Below are 19,706 nucleotides of genomic sequence, written 5' to 3'. Positions count from 1 at the left end.
TCAGAGTCTATGTCATACATATTGACACAGTGATCTCCATATCTTCATATGTAGGTGTTAGTCAGAGTCTATATCACACATATTGACACAGTGATCTACATATCCTCATATGTAGGTGTTAGTCAGAGTCTATATCATACACATTGACACAGTGATCTCCATATCCTCATATGTAGGTGTTAGTCAGAGTCTATATCATACATATTGACAAAGTGATCTCCATATCCTCATATGTAGGTGTTAGTCAGAGTCTATGTTGAATATATTGACAAAGTGATCTCCATATCTTCATATGTAGGTGTTAGTCAGAGTCTATGTCATACATATTGACACAGTGATCTCCATATCTTCATATGTAGGTGTTAGTCAGAGTCTATGTCATACATATTGACAAAGTGATCCCCATATCCTCATATGTAGGTGTTAGTCAGAGTCTATATCATACATATTGACAAAGTGATCTCCATATCTTCATATGTAGGAGTTAGTCAGAGTCTATGTCATACATATTGACAAAGTGATCTACATATCCTCATATGTAGATGTTAGTCAGAGTCTATATTATACATATTGACAAAGTGATCTCCATATCTTCATATGTAGGTGTTAGTCAGAGTCTATGTCATACATATTGACACAGTGATCTCCATATCCTCATATGTAGGTGTTAGTCAGAGTCTATATCATACATATTGACAAAGTGATCTCCATATCTTCAGAGTGCAATCATCACTAGCACTCACAAGCATCTCAGGATTCTTTGGATTGAATGCTACAGAGTTAACCACATCGTCATGCTGTATCCTGGCAACTTCTATACCATAATATCTATCCCATATGTGACCTTGTTTATCCTCTGCTCCACTGTAAGTTTACAGAAACAAATAATTAACAAGTCATGACATGACATAACTATATATATATATAATTGGATGTAGATGTACATTGCTACATAATGCTACGAACATTGCTACATAATGCTATGTACATTGCTACATATTGCTATGTACATTGCTACATAATGCTATGTACATTGCTACATATTGCTATGTACATTGCTACATAATTCTGTGTACATTGCAACCTAATGCTTTGTACATTGCTAAATATTGCTATGTACATTGCTACATAATGCTACATACATTGCTACATATTGCTATGTACATTGCTAAATATTGCTATGTACATTGCTACATAATGCTATGTACATTGCTACATATTGCTATGTACATTGCTACATAATGCTATGTACATTGCTACATATTGCTATGTACAGTGCTACATAATGCTATGTACATTGCTACATAGTGCTATGTACATTGCTACATATTGATATGTACAGTGCTACATAATGCTATGTACATTGCTACATATTGCTATGTACATTGCTACATAATGCTATGTACATTGCTACATATTGCTATGTACAGTGCTACATAATGCTATGTACATTGCTACATAATGCTATGTACATTGCTACATAATGCTATGTACATTGCTACATATTGCTATGTACATTGCTACATAATTCTGTGTACATTGCAACCTAATGCTTTGTACATTGCTAAATATTGCTATGTACATTGCTACATAATGCTACATACATTGCTACATATTGCTATGTACATTGCTAAATATTGCTATGTACATTGCTACATAATGCTATGTACATTGCTACATATTGCTATGTACATTGCTACATAATGCTATGTACATTGCTACATATTGCTATGTACATTGCTACATAATGCTATATACATTGCTACATATTGCTATGTACATTGCTACATAATTCTGTGTACATTGCAACCTAATGCTTTGTACATTGCTAAATATTGCTATGTACATTGCTACATAATGCTACATACATTGCTACATATTGCTATGTACATTGCTAAATATTGCTATGTACATTGCTACATAATGCTATGTACATTGCTACATATTGCTATGTACATTGCTACATAATGCTATGTACATTGCTACATATTGCTATGTACAGTGCTACATAATGCTATGTACATTGCTACATAGTGCTATGTACATTGCTACATATTGCTATGTACATTGCTACATAATGCTATGTACATTGCTACATATTGCTATGTATATTGCTACATATTGCTATGTACATTGCTACATATTGATATGTACAGTGCTACATAATGCTATGTACATTGCTACATAATGCTATGCACATTGCTACATAATGATATGTACATTGCTGCAAAATGATATGTACATTGCTACATGATATGCACATTGCTACATAATGATATGCACATTGCTACATAATGATATGTGCATTGCTACATAATGATATGTACATTGCTACATAATGCTATGTACATTGCTACATAATATGTACATTGCTACATAATGATACGTACAATGCCACATAATGATATGTACATTGCTACATAATGATATGCACATTGCTACATAATGATATGTACATTGCTACATAATGCTATGTACATTGCTACATAATGATATGCCCATTGCTACATAATGCTATGTACATTGCTCCATAATGCTATGTACATTGCTACATAATGATATGTACATTGCTACATAATGCTTTGCACATTGCTACATAATGATATAAACATTGCTACAAAATGCTATGTACATTGCTACATAATGATATGTGCATTGCTACATAATGATATGCACATTGCTACATAATGATATGTACATTGCAACAAAATGATATGTACATTGCTACATGATATGCACATTGCTACATAATGATATGCACATTGCTACATAATGATATGTGCATTGCTACATAATGATATGTACATTGCTACATAATGCTATGCACATTGCTACATAATGATATAAACATTGCTACAAAATGCTATGTACATTGCTACATAATGATATGTGCATTGCTACATAATGATATGCACATTGCTACAAAATGATATGTACATTGCTACAAAATGATATGTACATTGCTACATGATATGCACATTGCTACATAATGATATGCACATTGCTACATAATGATATGTACATTGCTACATAATGATATGTACATTGCTACATAATGCTATGTACATTGCTACATAATGATATGTACATTGCTACATAATGATACGTACATTGCCACATAATGATATGTACATTACTACATAATGATATACACATTGCTACATAATGATATGTACATTGCTACATAATGCTATGTACATTGCTACATAATGATATGCCCATTGCTACATAATGCTATGTACATTGCTCCATAATGCTATGTACATTGCTACATAATGATATGTACATTGCTACATAATGCTATGCACATTGCTACATAATGATATAAACATTGCTACAAAATGCTATGTATATTGCTACATAATGATATGTGCATTGCTACATAATGATATGCACATTGCTACATAATGCTATGTACATTGTTACATAATGATATGCACATTGCTACATATTGCTATGTACATTGCTACATAATATGTACATTGCTCCATAATGATATGTACATTGCTACATAATGATATGCACATTGCTGCATAATGATATGTACATTGCTACATAATGATATGCACATTGCTACATAATGATATGTACATTGCTACATAATGCTATGTACATTGCTACATAATGAGACGTACATTGCCACATAATGATATGTACATTGCTACATAATGATATGTACATTGCTACAAAATGATATGTACATTGCTACATGATATGTGCATTGCTACATAATGATATGCACATTGCTACATAATGATATGTGCATTGCTACATAATGATATGCACATTGCTACATAATGATATGCACATTGCTACATAATGATATGTACATTGCTACAAAATGATATGTACATTGCTACATGATATGCACATTGCTACATAATGATATGCACATTGCTACATAATGATATGTGCATTGCTACATAATGATATGTACCTTGCTACATAATGCTATGCACATTGCTACATAATGATATAAACATTGCTATAAAATGCTATGTACATTGCTACATAATGATATGTGCATTGCTACATAATGATATGCACATTGCTACATAATGATATGTACATTGCTACAAAATGATATGTACATTGCTACATGATATGCACATTGCTACATAATGATATGCACATTGCTACATAATGATATGTGCATTGCTACATAATGATATGTTCATTGCTACATAATGCTATGTACATTGCTACATAATGATATGTACATTGCTACATAATGATACGTACATTGCCACATAATGATATGTACATTGCTACATAATGATCTGCACATTGCTACATAATGATATGTACATTGCTACATAATGCTATGTACATTGCTACATAATGATATGCCCATTGCTACATAATGCTATGTACATTGCTCCATAATGCTATGTACATTGCTACATAATGATATGTACATTGCTACATAATGCTATGCACATTGCTACATAATGATATAAACATTGCTACAAAATGCTATGTACATTGCTACATAATGATATGTGCATTGCTACATAATGATATGCACATTGCTACATAATATGTACATTGCTACGTAATGCTATGTACATTGCAACATAATGATATGCACATTGCTACATATTGCTATGTACATTGCTACATAATATGTACATTGCTCCATAATGATATGTACATTGCTACATAATGATATGCACATTGCTGCATAATGATATGTATATTGCTACATAATGATATGCACATTGCTACATAATGGTATGTACATTGCTACATAATGCTATGTACATTGCTACATAATGAGACGTACATTGCCACATAATGATATGCACATTGCTACATAATGATATGTACATTGCTACATAATGCTATGTACATTGCTACATAATGAGACGTACATTGCCACATAATGATATGTACATTGCTACATAACGATATGCACATTGCTACATAATGATATGTACATTGCTACCAAATGCTATGTACATTGCTACATAATGATATGTACATTGCTACATAATGATATGCACATTGCTACATAATGATATGTACATTGCTACATAATGATATGTACATTGCTACATAATGATACGTACATTGCCACATAATGATATGTACATTGCTACATAATACTATGCACATTGTTAGATAATGTTATGTACCTTGCTACATAATGCTGACTGACATCTAAAAAGATGAAAAATAATTCTTCATTAGTTGAGAAAGCTCTATGTCCATAGTGACGCTTGACTTCTGTCATGGTTACCAGATCATATACATGTAACTCTATCTCTTGTGCAATCTGGGGTGGCTTCAGTGGGTCAGTAATAATATAGTTTTTAGACCACAAGCGACAATTGACAGAGAGATATCTGGGAAACACAGACAAGAAATTATATTAATTACTATAATAGCTTTAAGTACAGAAAATTATTGATTGAACAGATACCATAGTTGTCCGAGTATTAACCCCTGCTTGAGTATAAGCTTGGTATGTGAATAATGGTAGTTTCCTTTCTGAAGAATGTGGTGGCCCTGAAAAGAGCCGCTAGATTTGTGTTTGCACAGTATACACAAACGTTAATATGTACCTCCACTTTGAAATACATTCTGTGTAGTACCGGATTCTGCCGTAATTTGCCCTGGCCCGTTAAACGGCAGTTTGGGTTTTTGAAAAAAATTATGGCGATTTTTCGGCAGTTTTTAAAGTTGTTTTTTTGGCGTCATTTTTTGGTTATTTCAATCGTTTTTGATGCCTAATATAGTCATAAATTATTAAATTTGTATTCAAGAGCGTGTTTATTGTCACTAGCATGAATGAGTAAGCTTCGTTTCGACAATGAGCTGTTATCTCTGTAAACAATGTTAAAATATTCTTCTAATGCTCAGTTCATCTTTTGAAAACAACTATTTTTTTGATTTGACAGAAAATTATGCCATTTTCCCATCAAAATGCAAGCCAAGAGATCGTACAATAACATCAGCAAATCTCTTCCGCATTGTTCCGCAGTTCAATAACATTAACATATTTAAATGAGCTATGGTAATTTAAACATGTTGGCTTATCCCACTAATTGAATTTCCATAGACGACAATGTTAACATATGACGAGATTGCTTTTTGAAAATGATGAAGAAAGATGAAAAGATGACTCAAAAAAATGGGAAATCAACATGTCAGTAATCAACCACATGAAAAAAATGACATGTTGGCCAGCTCAAACTCAAATCTCAGGTAAACAAGGCACACCTACTGTATTTAGACTGCACCTAGAGAAATCACTGGAAAAACACCAAGATTAGAACATCCAAATACAAAATGTACACATAGAATAAACCTATAGGTACACTGAGTAGTAAACAAAAGACCCCATGTCAGTCTCAGCTTTGACCCAGGTGATCACACCCACAAACAGGGAGTACCTGAGAAAAAAAATATTTAAAAAGTTTCATTGGTTCTTGCAAGGCATTTAAATTGAGAGCTACCAACGGTCATTGGATTGATTAGTGGCATGAGACCTTTATATGCAGCAGTATGACACGTAGCATGACCGGATTATGTAATTGTGATCATTTGCTGTTACACCTATGCAGTTGTTAGAATATACTCTCGATACCCCAAAGTGTACTGACCAATATTCACATGAAACGCAGGGTCGATTGCTGTTCCACTTAGTAATCGCACCCAAGAGTGATTATAGTGACCCCTGGTGTAATGGCCGATCCTCAAGTTACATGTAATTTGGACGATGCTAGTCGATGAAGACACTCTAGTATCATACACACAACGATTTGTTTATGAATAAATTAGCATAAATTATCACTCAGGAGAAGTTTTAACTTTTATTCGTTTATAAGCCCCTACCCAATTTTCATCAATTTGCCGTTTCCCGGAGGGGCTTATACTGGACAACTATTACGTGTGAACAAACTTTTCTAATAAAACATATTATTAATTACAATACACTAATTAACAAGTCATTGTTAATGACATAGTCCCTGTTGGAATTAGGAAGAATGTTATTCATGCCAAAACTAAAGTAATATGCATCAACAGCATAGTTAACAAATGGCTGGTCTAGTATCAACACAAATTAAATATATTAAATTTGGTCCACAGGGTTTTGAAATATGAAATATGAATTATAAGTCCTTGTTTCAAACTAATAATGTTTATTTTATTATGCACAAAAGAGGGACGCAATTCATAAATGAGTGTCACTTACCTGTGGTCTGGTGACAATGCCATGCCAATTACGTGTCATAAATGAGTGTCACTTATCTGTGGTCTGGTGACAATGCCATGCCAATAACGTGTCATAAATGAGTGTCACTTGCCTGTGGTCTGGTGACAATGCCATGCCAATAACGTGCCATAAATGAGTGTCACTTATCTGTGGTCTGGTGACAATGCCATGCCAATAACGTGTCATAAATGAGTGTCACTTACCTGTGGTCTGGTGACAATGCCATGCCAATAATGTGTCCATGAATTTCAATCACATGGTCTACTTTATCAAACTGTATATCTCGATTATTATCCTCATCAGACCCATCAGTACTCTTTTCTTTCTGACTTTTTACAGCTGCCAAGGCCTCTTGTACTTGTTGTCTAGGGGATGCACCTTTCATTATTTTCGTCATATCGTCTTCAATTTTTTTAACAGCGATCTGGTGAGGTGTGTGTGCTAATGTGCCCATGGAAAATATCAAATATTTTGATTTATTTTTGTCTCTGGACTCTTCTACATCACTGCTACAACTTGTGGACAAGTTATCTGTACTATTTGTTTTACTTTCTACGTATTTTATTGTAGGGTCTTCATCACTGCTAAATGTGAAATGTTTTCCCAAGCTACGTAAAACATCACTTTGCTCTGAGCCTGTCACTGCCTCGTCAGAGAACAGAATATCATTAGAACTACATCTTGAGTTGTGGCTGTCCATAGTGTGATATAGACTTCTTAAATCACTATCAGAAGCACTTGTTCTCATACTATCAGTTTCATATTTTCCAAAACTATCTTTATATCGCTTCTGAGGTGATGGTTTTTGGGTGTTATTTTGTGAAGGCTGGATATTTGCACATCCACATTTTAACAGTCGTAATGTCTCGTCATCACACGATTCACCAGAATCTTTCAACTCAGCCCTTTTCATTCGGGACCACACATGATCATAGTATGTGTCTCCAAGTATCTTTGATGATGTAAATACTGCTGAATTTTCAGTTGTATCTTTTTGTTTTAATGTCTTTCGTGATTTCAAGAGAGGGCTATTACCAGTCCTGTTTGATGCATCTCTCTTGGCACCGATTGGTGGGCAAGGCGTATCCACATCCCAATCCCTATCTATACCTAGGGAAGACATATTATTATCAACATTGCAATGAGATGTCTGGACACTATCAAGTTGTGATTCGTTATAACCATCAGAGAAATCAGCACCACTGGAATCATCAGGCTCTCTTAATTCATTCTCACTACTATCAATTGGTTTACACATTGTCTCTAACTCAACAACTCTCTCTTCACTATACCCACATTACCTTGCAACCATGACATTTCTAACAGTACTAGCATTGATATTTAGAAAGCGGAATAGTCTCATGACAACTGACTCCCCAGAGTCTATTTCTTGCGTGGCTTTATTCATCCACACAGCAGAACATGAGGACAGTTGACCCAGGTTATGAAAATTTCCAGATAGCAGATAAGAATTGTTCAACCAAGCACCAAATACATCATAAGGTTGCTTGCAATGTAAATTCTTCTGTAATAAGAAACAAAAGCATGGATAAGTATAATCCTATGAAGATTTATGAACAGTGACAATATCCCTGACATTAATTGACATTCTTTAGGTATGGATACTACAGCAGTGTTGGCCAATTTGCATAACAATTGAATATGTTAATGACTTTTATTGTATTAATTGTTATGCTAAATTGGTTCTATTATTTATCTAAAACAGTTGGAAACCCCTATTGTACAATGCCCTGTGAGGTAATCTCCTGAAATCACTTGTTCCACAAATCAAAAATATTATACCGTTCATGATGCTATAATTGACAAGACATATCATATTGTTTTGCATAGTTTTTCACAGATTGAAAACTGACAGAATATATGATGGCTGTCACAATGTGAACTCATTTAATACATATTTGAACACTATCAGAAATTAGGTTTAACAATGTTTGGTAAGAATTTCAACAACAATATTGATGTGAGTAATATACATGTGTATCAGACTTTCTATGTGAGTAATATACATGTGTATCAGACTTTCTATGTGAGTAATATACATGTGTATCAGACTTTCTATGTGAGTAATATACATGTGTATCAGACTTTCTATGTGAGTTATATACATGTGTATCAGACTTTCCATGTGAGTAATATACATGTGTATCAGACTTTCTATGTGAGTAATATACATGTGTATCAGACTTTCCATGTGAGTAATATACATGTGTATCAGACTTTCTAATTGAGTAATATACATGTGTATCAGACTTTCTAATTGAGTAATATACATGTGTATCATACTTTCTATGTGAGTTATATACATGTGTATCAGACTTTTCATGTGAGTATTATATATGTGTATCAGACTTTCTATGTGAGTATTATACATGTGTATCAGACTTTCTATGTGAGTTATATACATGTGTATCAGACTTTCTATGTGAGTAATATACATGTGTATCAGACTTTCCATGTGAGTAATATACATGTGTATCAGACTTTCTAATTGAGTAATATACATGTGTATCAGACTTTCTAATTGAGTTATATACATGTGTATCAGACTTTTCATGTGAGTATTATACATATGTATCAGACTTTCTGTGTGAGTTATATACATGTGTATCAGACTTTCTATGTATTATACATGTGTATCAGACTTTCTATGTGAGTTATATACATGTGTATCAGACTTTCTATGTGAGTATTATACATGTGTATCGGACTTTCTATGTGAGTTATATACATGTGTATCAGACTTTCTATGTGAGTTATATACATGTACATGTGTATCAGACTTTCTAAGTGAGTAATATACATGTGTATCAGACTTTCTATGTGAGTTATATACATGTGTATCAGACTTTCCATGTGAGTAATATACATGTACATGTGTATCAGACTTTCTATGTGAGTAATATACATGTGTATCGAACTTTCCATGTGAGTAATATACATGTGTATCAGACTTTCCATGTGAGTAATATACATGTGTATCAGACTTTCTAATTGAGTAATATACATGTGTATCAGACTTTCTAATTGAGTAATGTACATGTGTATCAGACTTTCTATGTGAGTTATATACATGTGTATCAGACTTTCTATGTATTATACATGTGTATCAGACTTTCTATGTATTATACATGTGTATCAGACTTTCTAATTGAGTAATATACATGTGTATCAGACTTTCTATGTGAGTAATATACATGTGTATCGAACTTTCTATGTGAGTAATATACATGTGTATCAGACTTTCTAATTGAGTAATATACATGTGTATCAGACTTTCTAATTGAGTAATGTACATGTGTATCAGACTTTCTATGTGAGTTATATACATGTGTATCAGACTTTCTATGTGAGTATTATACATGTGTATCAGACTTTCTTTGTGAGTTATATACATGTGTATCAGACTTTCTATGTGAGTTATATACATGTGTATCAGACTTTTCATGTGAGTGATATACATGTACATGTCTATCAGACTTTCTAAGTGAGTAATATACATGTGTATCAGACTTTCTATGTGAGTATTATACATGTGTATCAGACTTTCTATGTGAGTTATATACATGTGTATCAGACTTTTCATGTGAGTAATATACATGTACATGTGTATCAGACTTTCTAAGTGAGTAATATACATGTGTATCAGACTTTCTATGTGAGTATTATACATGTGTATCAGACTTTCTATGTGAGTATTATACATGTGTATCAGACTTTTCATGTGAGTAATATACATGTACATGTGTATCAGACTTTCTAAGTGAGTAATATACATGTGTATCAGACTTTCTATGTGAGTAATATACATGTGTATCAGACTTTTCATGTGAGTAATATACATGTGTATCAGACTTTCTATGTGAGTAATATACATGTGTATCAGACTTTCTATGTGAGTAATATACATGTGTATCAGACTTTCTATGTGAGTAATATACATGTGTATCAGACTTTCTATGTGAGTAATATACATGTGTATCAGACTTTCTATGTGAGTAATATACATGTGTATCAGACTTTCTATGTGAGTAATATACATGTGTATCAGACTTTCTATGTGAGTAATATACATGTGTATCAGACTTTCTATGTGAGTAATAGTATAGTATAGTATAGTATAGTATATTTTATTTGACACTAAATAATATATTTTGTTACATTATCTGTGGTCAAAAGACATTAAATATAATAAAACACAAGTACACACACGAGACAAAAGAAAATACATAATAACTAAAGTCTAAGTAAAATTACTTATAGTAAAATAGTATGCTGTCAATAAATTTGCTAGCACTATTGACAATGAACCCATCTCTCGAACTTAAAATTTCTGTAAACATTTGTTGTTTTGATAGTTTAAGGATACTTTCATTATAAATGCTAACTACATTCAGAAATTCAGTACGAGCATTTGTTATTCCAGTATGATTACAGTCTAAATGTGCATGGATTTCATTGCCAATAGCCCCATTGTTACAAAGTTGGCACTTTCTTTCCTCTGGAGGTATCCCTTGATATCTAAGTTTTTCAATTGGTAGGGTATGTGCAGATATCCTAAATTTGGTGAAGCTGGTTCTATGTTGTGCATTTTTTACTTGATTCAAATATGGTTCAAATTTATATGTAGGTTTGAACTGAGTGTATGTACGTAATTTATTGTTTTGGGTTGTACATGTACATATACATGTGTATCAGAAACAAGTACATGTCAGAAATTTAAATACTGTCAGAAAATATGTTTACAGCAAGTGCAAGATATTTATATTCACCTAACTCCTGCACCTGGTAGGTAATTAACGAGGGTCTTTGCAACATCCCCAGACACTTTCCTAGACACTCCAGTGACAGTTGTAGAAGCAATAAAGTTACATACCCGTCTAAGTGACAGTTAATCAAAACAACTGACCAGAGTTACAGATGGGTTCAACTATTACAACGTGTAAGCGTCCAGTCAAACATTCATCAAACAATTATGTTTTACTCATTGTTATTTTCAGACGAGGAACACTGAAAAAGACAGAAAAATTCTATTATAATGAACAAAATATTACCTGTATAGATATGTACAACTACCTGGGTATAAATATAAAGTCAAATGGCTGCTACACTGAAGCCAAACAAAATTTAGCAGATAAAGCAGCCAGAGCAATGTATGCATTGAAACAGTTCCTACCACCAGAAACAAATTGTAGAACTTTCATCCATCTTTTTAAAAGGTGTATTCAACCAATATTATTGTACGGGTCTGAAATCTGGAGTCATGAAATTCAAGATTACAACAAATGGGACAAAACAATAACAGAAAAAACACAATTGAATTTTTACAAACAACTTTTAGGACTGAACAAATTTGTGGCAAACATTGCATGCAGAGCCGAAGTAGGAGAATTACCACTCTTAGTAGACATTCAGATCAATTTAATAAAATACTGGACTCGTATCAGTAAATTACCAGACAATAATATCACAAAACAAGCGTACCTTGAACAAAAGAAATCCAATTTACAATGGTACTCTTCAATACAAAAAATGATGAACAACATGAACTTTTCACGAGAACAACAGAATGATTGGTTAACAAAACATATACAGCAAATTGGCAAAGTTGTCAAACAAAAATACATAAATTTCTGGAGAAAAAATATAACTAAAAAAACAAAGCTGAGAACTTATGAAAAATTCAAAGACTCTTATGATTTTGAAAAATACTTGGATGTGCTAAATTTGAAACAAAGAATTTCAATGACAAAATGTCGAACTAGTAATCACAATTTAGCAATAGAAAAAGGGAGACATATGCAACCAAAAATACCTACTGAAAATAGAATTTGCAAACAATGTTCACAGAATGAAATAGAAGATGAACTGCACTTTGTTATGAAAAGTCCACAATATAAAGTAATACGCCAACAAATCATCATCGTCGACTGAATGTTACACAAAAGATTGTTGAGTTTATTGAATTTTGTCTGAGATCTGAAAGGTATTTAAAACTGGTATATGGTGACGGTGTGGGGGTGAAACTAGGTAGAAGATTCCAGGGGAAGATTGATTGGGCAATGAGTGTTCTGGCAAACTGGTAATGGGACCAACCATTATGCGACAAATTGAACGGGACACTCACAATGCTATTATTATTAAATATAAATCCATTGACAACATCTCAACAAACTACCAATCAAATGAATTTACATTTATCATTTCTTGTTAATATTCATTCCCAGTTTTATGTCCGTATTATATTTCTTCCAAGTGTTACACAGCAATGATTTTTGTACCTACAAAGCCATGTACAATGCAATTGAATATTCCAACTACCCCTCGTTCGTCGTGGCCACACATCAAAGGCATACCGCATCCTGTGTTTTGGTTTACTGTCACACGATCGGGTATGTAACTTTATTGCGTCTACAAAGGTCGTTGGGGCGTCTAGGAAAGTGTCTGGGGATGTTGCAAAGTCCCTCGGTAATTACCTACCATGTGCGGGAGTTAGGTGTATATAAATATCTTGCGCCCACTGTAAACATATTTCATAGATATATCAGATATGTGAATATAGGGACAGATGCCGCTTTTAACCAATGATGCAACAGTACTCCACATAAATCAAGATATTAACTAACACACAATACATGGAAATTACAAAAAAGATGTACGCATGCATGGTTCCCACCTAACTGATTGCCCCAAAAGATGCTTAATTATTAACCAGGCTAAACATTATTGTTAAACATTATTCAGTGAATGTAAACATATTAATGTATGATTGGTCCAATGATTATAACATACCATGTATATTGAAAATAGCAATCTCTCCTGATGTACTATTAGAACCAAAATGAACACCAGACACCAGTAACAACGTATCAGATATGTTAAATTCAGAAATCTGTGTATACTGCCATCGTAACAGTTTTTTCATATCACGTGTGTACTTCAAAGCACATGGGTGTTTGCTTGTCCACACCTGGAAAATATAAATAAATCTTTTCAAATCATTTTTCTGTTCATGAGACAAACCATTCAAATATTTATTTTGATGGATGTAAGAATGTATAGCACAATATCTGAGTAAAAATCACACTTTCACATGTGCAAGTTTTTCTTAACTGTAATTTCAAGACAATAACGTAATTTACATGTAATCTGTATATGCTTCATTCATAATGACAAAATTTATCATAGGACACCAACAAAACTTTTCCAGACTAGCAAATCTTGCAAAATTTGTCTCTTGTGTAAAAGCACTTTACAGTAATTAAGTTTATTCAAGTCAAATTGTTGTACATTCTATGTATACATAAATAGTACTAATATTTGTCAAGATGCCAAGTCAATAATTTGTACAATTAATGTATACATACATTATACTTCATTCTGACATGATTCTAACATAAATTTATTTGGTTACCCTTTGATTCTTAGTCATGATATTGTACATTTTATGTATATGTAAATTATACAATATTTAGGCATTGAATCCTATGCAAAAAGTCTGTACATTTCTAGTATACAACAAATATACATTAATGAATTTGTATAAAGTGTGTATACAAATAATGTACTGCTGTTTTCTTGTATGTTTGAATTTTGTATACAAATAATGTACACAATTTCACAAAAGTATACTTTTTGTACAGATTATGTATACAATTAATATACTATTGGAGCGTACAATTTGGTAAGGGAAGTAACTTCATATACAACTTGCTACCACTTTACTATCAAGTCACAACATTTTTTCAAAATATTAATGAAGGTAATGTCGGCATTACGGTACATACCTTAATACTGCTATCTTTGGATGATGATGCAAACAATTGACCACTGTGAGAAAAACTCACATGTAATACTTGATCAGAATGTCCCTTTAATACTTGTGACAGCTGTGATGGTACATGGTATTTCAATCGTTTATACTCCTTGTAGTAGGAAATGCACTTTGACGGCAATGCTAAGGTCTCATCTATCTTCAGTTCTTTGTATAGTAGTTGTTTCCATAGCAACTCATCTTTGCTGACATAGAACCAATGTTTACAAACTTGACAAACACAGAGTAAATCTTTTGATGTAAGATAGGAATAGATATGCAAAAGTAGACTGTCTGGAAGACATAGCCCTATGTTATCCTCCATCACTAAAAAATATAAAACATTGCTATGTTAATGCAAGTAATGCAACTAAATATAGCAGAAAGTTAAATGGCTGAGAATGTGTTTGGGTTTGAGGTTTTTATAAACATACAAAGCCTGTAGACATCACCATTCTATGGTTTCACAGTGTACACATGTTAAATAAATCATTTTGTATATAGGAAAAGAATGGGCAAATGATCTGTACAAATTGCACCAGATTCATAGTTTGATGACATTTCTCAGAAGCAATTAAAATGGTTACACTAACTATTAGAACACATAATTAAAACAAACAAATTCTAAAAAAAATACTATCTAAAGAAGGATAAGCTATTGAAAAAACTGACGATAATTATAAGAAGAAAAAAGTAACATAAAGCTATAAAACAATGAACATAGTGGAACTCTGGTGACCTTGCCCTTTGTTATATAATATAACTGACTCTTAAAACAAAACGACAAAAGTTTAGGTGAATTGCTTCTACACTTGATATTTATGTGTTTTTGTGGCCTCAGATGTCACATCATCTGTTTAATCACTTGTATGAAAAACAGCTATTTCTCAGTAAACTAGACAATATATTCAACTCACTGATGATGCAACATTTTGCACATTTTTCTATATTTTCCAATGAATGGAACACAAATGGAACCTTCATACAGGTTTAATTAAAAGTATTATCATAAAAGATATCCATGACATGCTTATCGCTATTGATAAAAAAGCAATTTTCCAATGGGCAATATATCGATCCCATTTTTAAGCAAAGAAACCAGGTGATGTCTTGGGTGATTCCACAGGGCTCCAAATTAACAATAGTGCAAGACACACAGACTACCAAATCTAGTCTTACATTGGTAGCCCAAACTATTACCAGAAATTATTCAGTGAGTTTCATTCACATATTGACAACTGCCATTTTTTTTTATTCACACTTTCCCACATGGCTGTAAGTACCTTTAAATCTACAAATATTATCATGGAACTGCTAAACAGACTTCCAAAATTTAATTTCACACCATGTTCAATATATTGTATAAATATACAAATTTAAATAACAGATTCAAATACCCATAATACTCAGCTTTCAATATTCACTTGCAGGTTTTTTTCTAGAAAAAAATGAACAAGAGCATGCACAGGCTCGCCCAGGATCGCCCTGGAAACGCCATATCAGAAGGTTAAAACGGTGCATCTATTGCATTAGTGTATTTGGTGTCCAGACACATTGTCAGCTGGTGTTGCTGGGAAGTTTTCAGAAAAATATATTTGAGAAAGATTTTATGTTGTACGGCAGCACGGAAGTGCATGGCTCAAGAAATATATTCATGACTTGAAAGTTCAATGGGCAATTCTGTAAGAGGGTGCCAGCCGAGATTATCAGGATGCTGCGCCCCTATTCCCCGGTTTAGAAAAAACCCGACTTGTATAAGTCTATATATATATATATCCTCCAAACCAAATATTAGCATATTCCACAACATTAATATATTCACATCTTGAAGTACAAGCACTGTGTTAACCACTATAGAGGAAGATCTCAGACTAGTATACTAGTATAATATTATTTTTTTCACTTAAATAAACATGCACTTGTGCAAATAATTCTATGTGCCATTGCCACATGTGCATTATAGTGCATAGATCAGATCAGATCAATAGAAGCCTTCTCATTAGTTGACAGCTTAAACTCACATTAATCATTACCATATCGAAAAAAATGTGACAATTATAGTGTAAATGTTGCAACATATATTTTATAAATTCTTTCTTATAAGCAATTATCAAAAAAAAACAATAAATCTCATCTCGGACTTCTGCTTGTCTCACACATCTGCTTTCTCATTGGTTCCTTTTTTGTTTTCTTGCTACAAAAAAACAAACATTCTGCTTCTTCCAACACATGATGTAGTGTTGTATATATAAAACTTTTTTTTCACTTAGGGATTGGTCAGTTACTTCGGCCTAGGGGGGGGGAGGTCGGTGGATCAGTAGGGGGGTTACCCTGTTTTTGATTGTGCGAATAGGGGGGATCACCTTGTTTTTGATATCATGAATAGGGGGTCACCATGTTTTCCAGAATTCACATATGCGCTCATGCATATATTTTTAAAATTTTTATTTCAGAACATTGATAAAAAAGTTAATCGTACAAATGTGTTCTTAATAATAACTGTTACCTATATTGCCTATAAATTTGCTGATGCAAAAAATAACTAACAGATTATGCAATGCGGCTAGATTCCATGTGCTGCTGATATCAGATTATTTTATTTAAAGTCTGAAGTCACCATTGTAGGTATTCACTAAAACGAAGGACCGCGAAGGACCGAAGGACCGAAGGACCGAGCCGAAGGACCGAAGGACTTAAACGGGCGTAATGACTATAAACCGCTGATAAAAATAACGTTGATATACGTTGCATTTTGTCGGAGATTAATATGAGCGAACGAACTCAAATATATTATAAATATAATCGTGATTACGTGGCAAATATGAGCGAAGGACCTCGATTATATTATAAATATGAGCGAAGGACCACGATTATATTATAAATAAGAGAGAAGGACCATGATTACGTGGCAAATATGAGCGAAGGACCGTGATTACGTAGCAATTATGAGCGAAGGACCTCGATTATATTATAAATATGAGCGAAGGACCACGATTATATTATAAATAAGAGCGAAGAAACATGATTACGTGGCAAATAGGAGCGAAGGACCGTGATTACGTGGCAAATATGAGCGAAGGACCTCGATTATATTATAAATATGAGCGAAGGACCACGATTATATTATAAATAAGAGCGAAGGACCATGATTACGTGGCAAATATGAGCGAAGGACCTCGATTATATTATAAATATGAGCGAAGGACCACGATTAAATTATAAATAAGAGCGAAAGACCATGATTACGTGGCAAATATGAGCGAAGGACCGTGATTACGTGGCAAATATGAGCGAATGACCTCGATTATATTATAAATATGAGCGAAGGACCGCGATTATATTATAAATAAGAGCGAAGGACCAATATTATGTGGCAAATATGAGCGAAGGACCTCGATTATATTATAAATATGAACGAAGGACCACGATTATATTACAAATAAGAGCGAAGGACCATGATTACGTGGCAAATATGAGCGAAGGACCGTGATTACGTGGCAAATATGAGCGAAGGACCTCGATTATATTATAAATATGAGCGAAGGACCACGATTATATTATAAATAAGAGCGAAGGACCATGATTACGTGGCAAATATGAGCGAAGGACCGTGATTACGTGGCAAATATGAGCGAAGGACCTCGATTATATTATAAATATGAGCGAAGGACCACGATTATATTATAAATATGAGCGAAAGACCACGATTATTATAAATATGAGCGAAGGACCATGATTACGTGGCAAATATGAGCGAAGGACCTCGATTATATTATAAATATGAGCGAATGACCACGATTATATTTTAAACAAGAGCGAAGGACCAATATTACGTGGCAAATATGAGCGAAGGACCTCGATTATATTATAAATATGAGCGAAGGACCACGATTATATTATAAATATGAGCGAAAGACCACGATTACATTTTAAATAAGAGCGAAGGACCAATATTACGTGGCAAATATGAGCGAAGGACCTCGATTATATTATAAATATGAGCGAAGGACCACGATTATATTATAAATAAGAGCGAAGGACCATGATTACGTGGCAAATATGAGCGAAGGACGTGATTACGTGGCAAATATGAGCGAAGGACCACGATTATATTATAAATAAGAGCGAAGGACCAATATTACGTGGTAAATATGAGCGAAGGACCTCGATTATATTATAAATATGAGCGAAGGACCACGATTATATTATAAATAAGAGCGAAGGACCATGATTACGTGGCAAATATGAGCGAAGGACCTCGATTATATTATAAATATGAGCGAAAGACCACGATTATATTATAAATAAGAGCGAAGGACCAATATTACGTGGCAAATATGAGCGAAGGACCTCGATTATATTATAAATATGAGCGAAGGACCACGATTATATTATAAATAAGAGCGAAGGACGATGATTACGTGGCAAATATGAGCGAAGGACCGTGATTACGTGGCAAATCTGAGTGAAGGACCACGATTATATTATAAATAAGAGCGAATGACCAATATTACGTGGCATATATGAGCAAAGGACCTCGATTATATTATAAATATGAGCGAAGGACCACGATTATATTATAAATAAGAGCGAAGGACCAATTATGAGCGAAGGACCTCGATTATATTATAAATATGAGCGAATGACCACGAT

At 33.3% G+C, this 19,706-nt stretch overlaps 1 protein-coding gene across 1 annotated transcript; it reads right to left on the bottom strand.

Annotated features, from left to right (window-relative positions):
- Positions 1-683: 683 nt before the first annotated feature.
- Positions 684-15,378, bottom strand: LOC100374635 (F-box/WD repeat-containing protein 5-like). The gene is given in 6 exon segments (XM_085492358.1): positions 684-864; positions 5,139-5,348; positions 7,426-8,730; positions 8,732-8,747; positions 14,033-14,210; positions 15,028-15,378. Coding segments are annotated over 6 exon segments (2,241 nt in total).
- Between the last annotated feature and the right edge of the window lie 4,328 nt (positions 15,379-19,706).

This window comes from Saccoglossus kowalevskii, chromosome 17 (assembly GCF_978046115.1).
Source record: "Saccoglossus kowalevskii chromosome 17, keSacKowa6.1, whole genome shotgun sequence".
NCBI lineage: Eukaryota > Metazoa > Hemichordata > Enteropneusta > Harrimaniidae > Saccoglossus > Saccoglossus kowalevskii.
The sequence above is the reverse complement of the archived record's forward strand: the minus strand, read 5'-3'. Positions and strand labels throughout refer to the sequence as shown.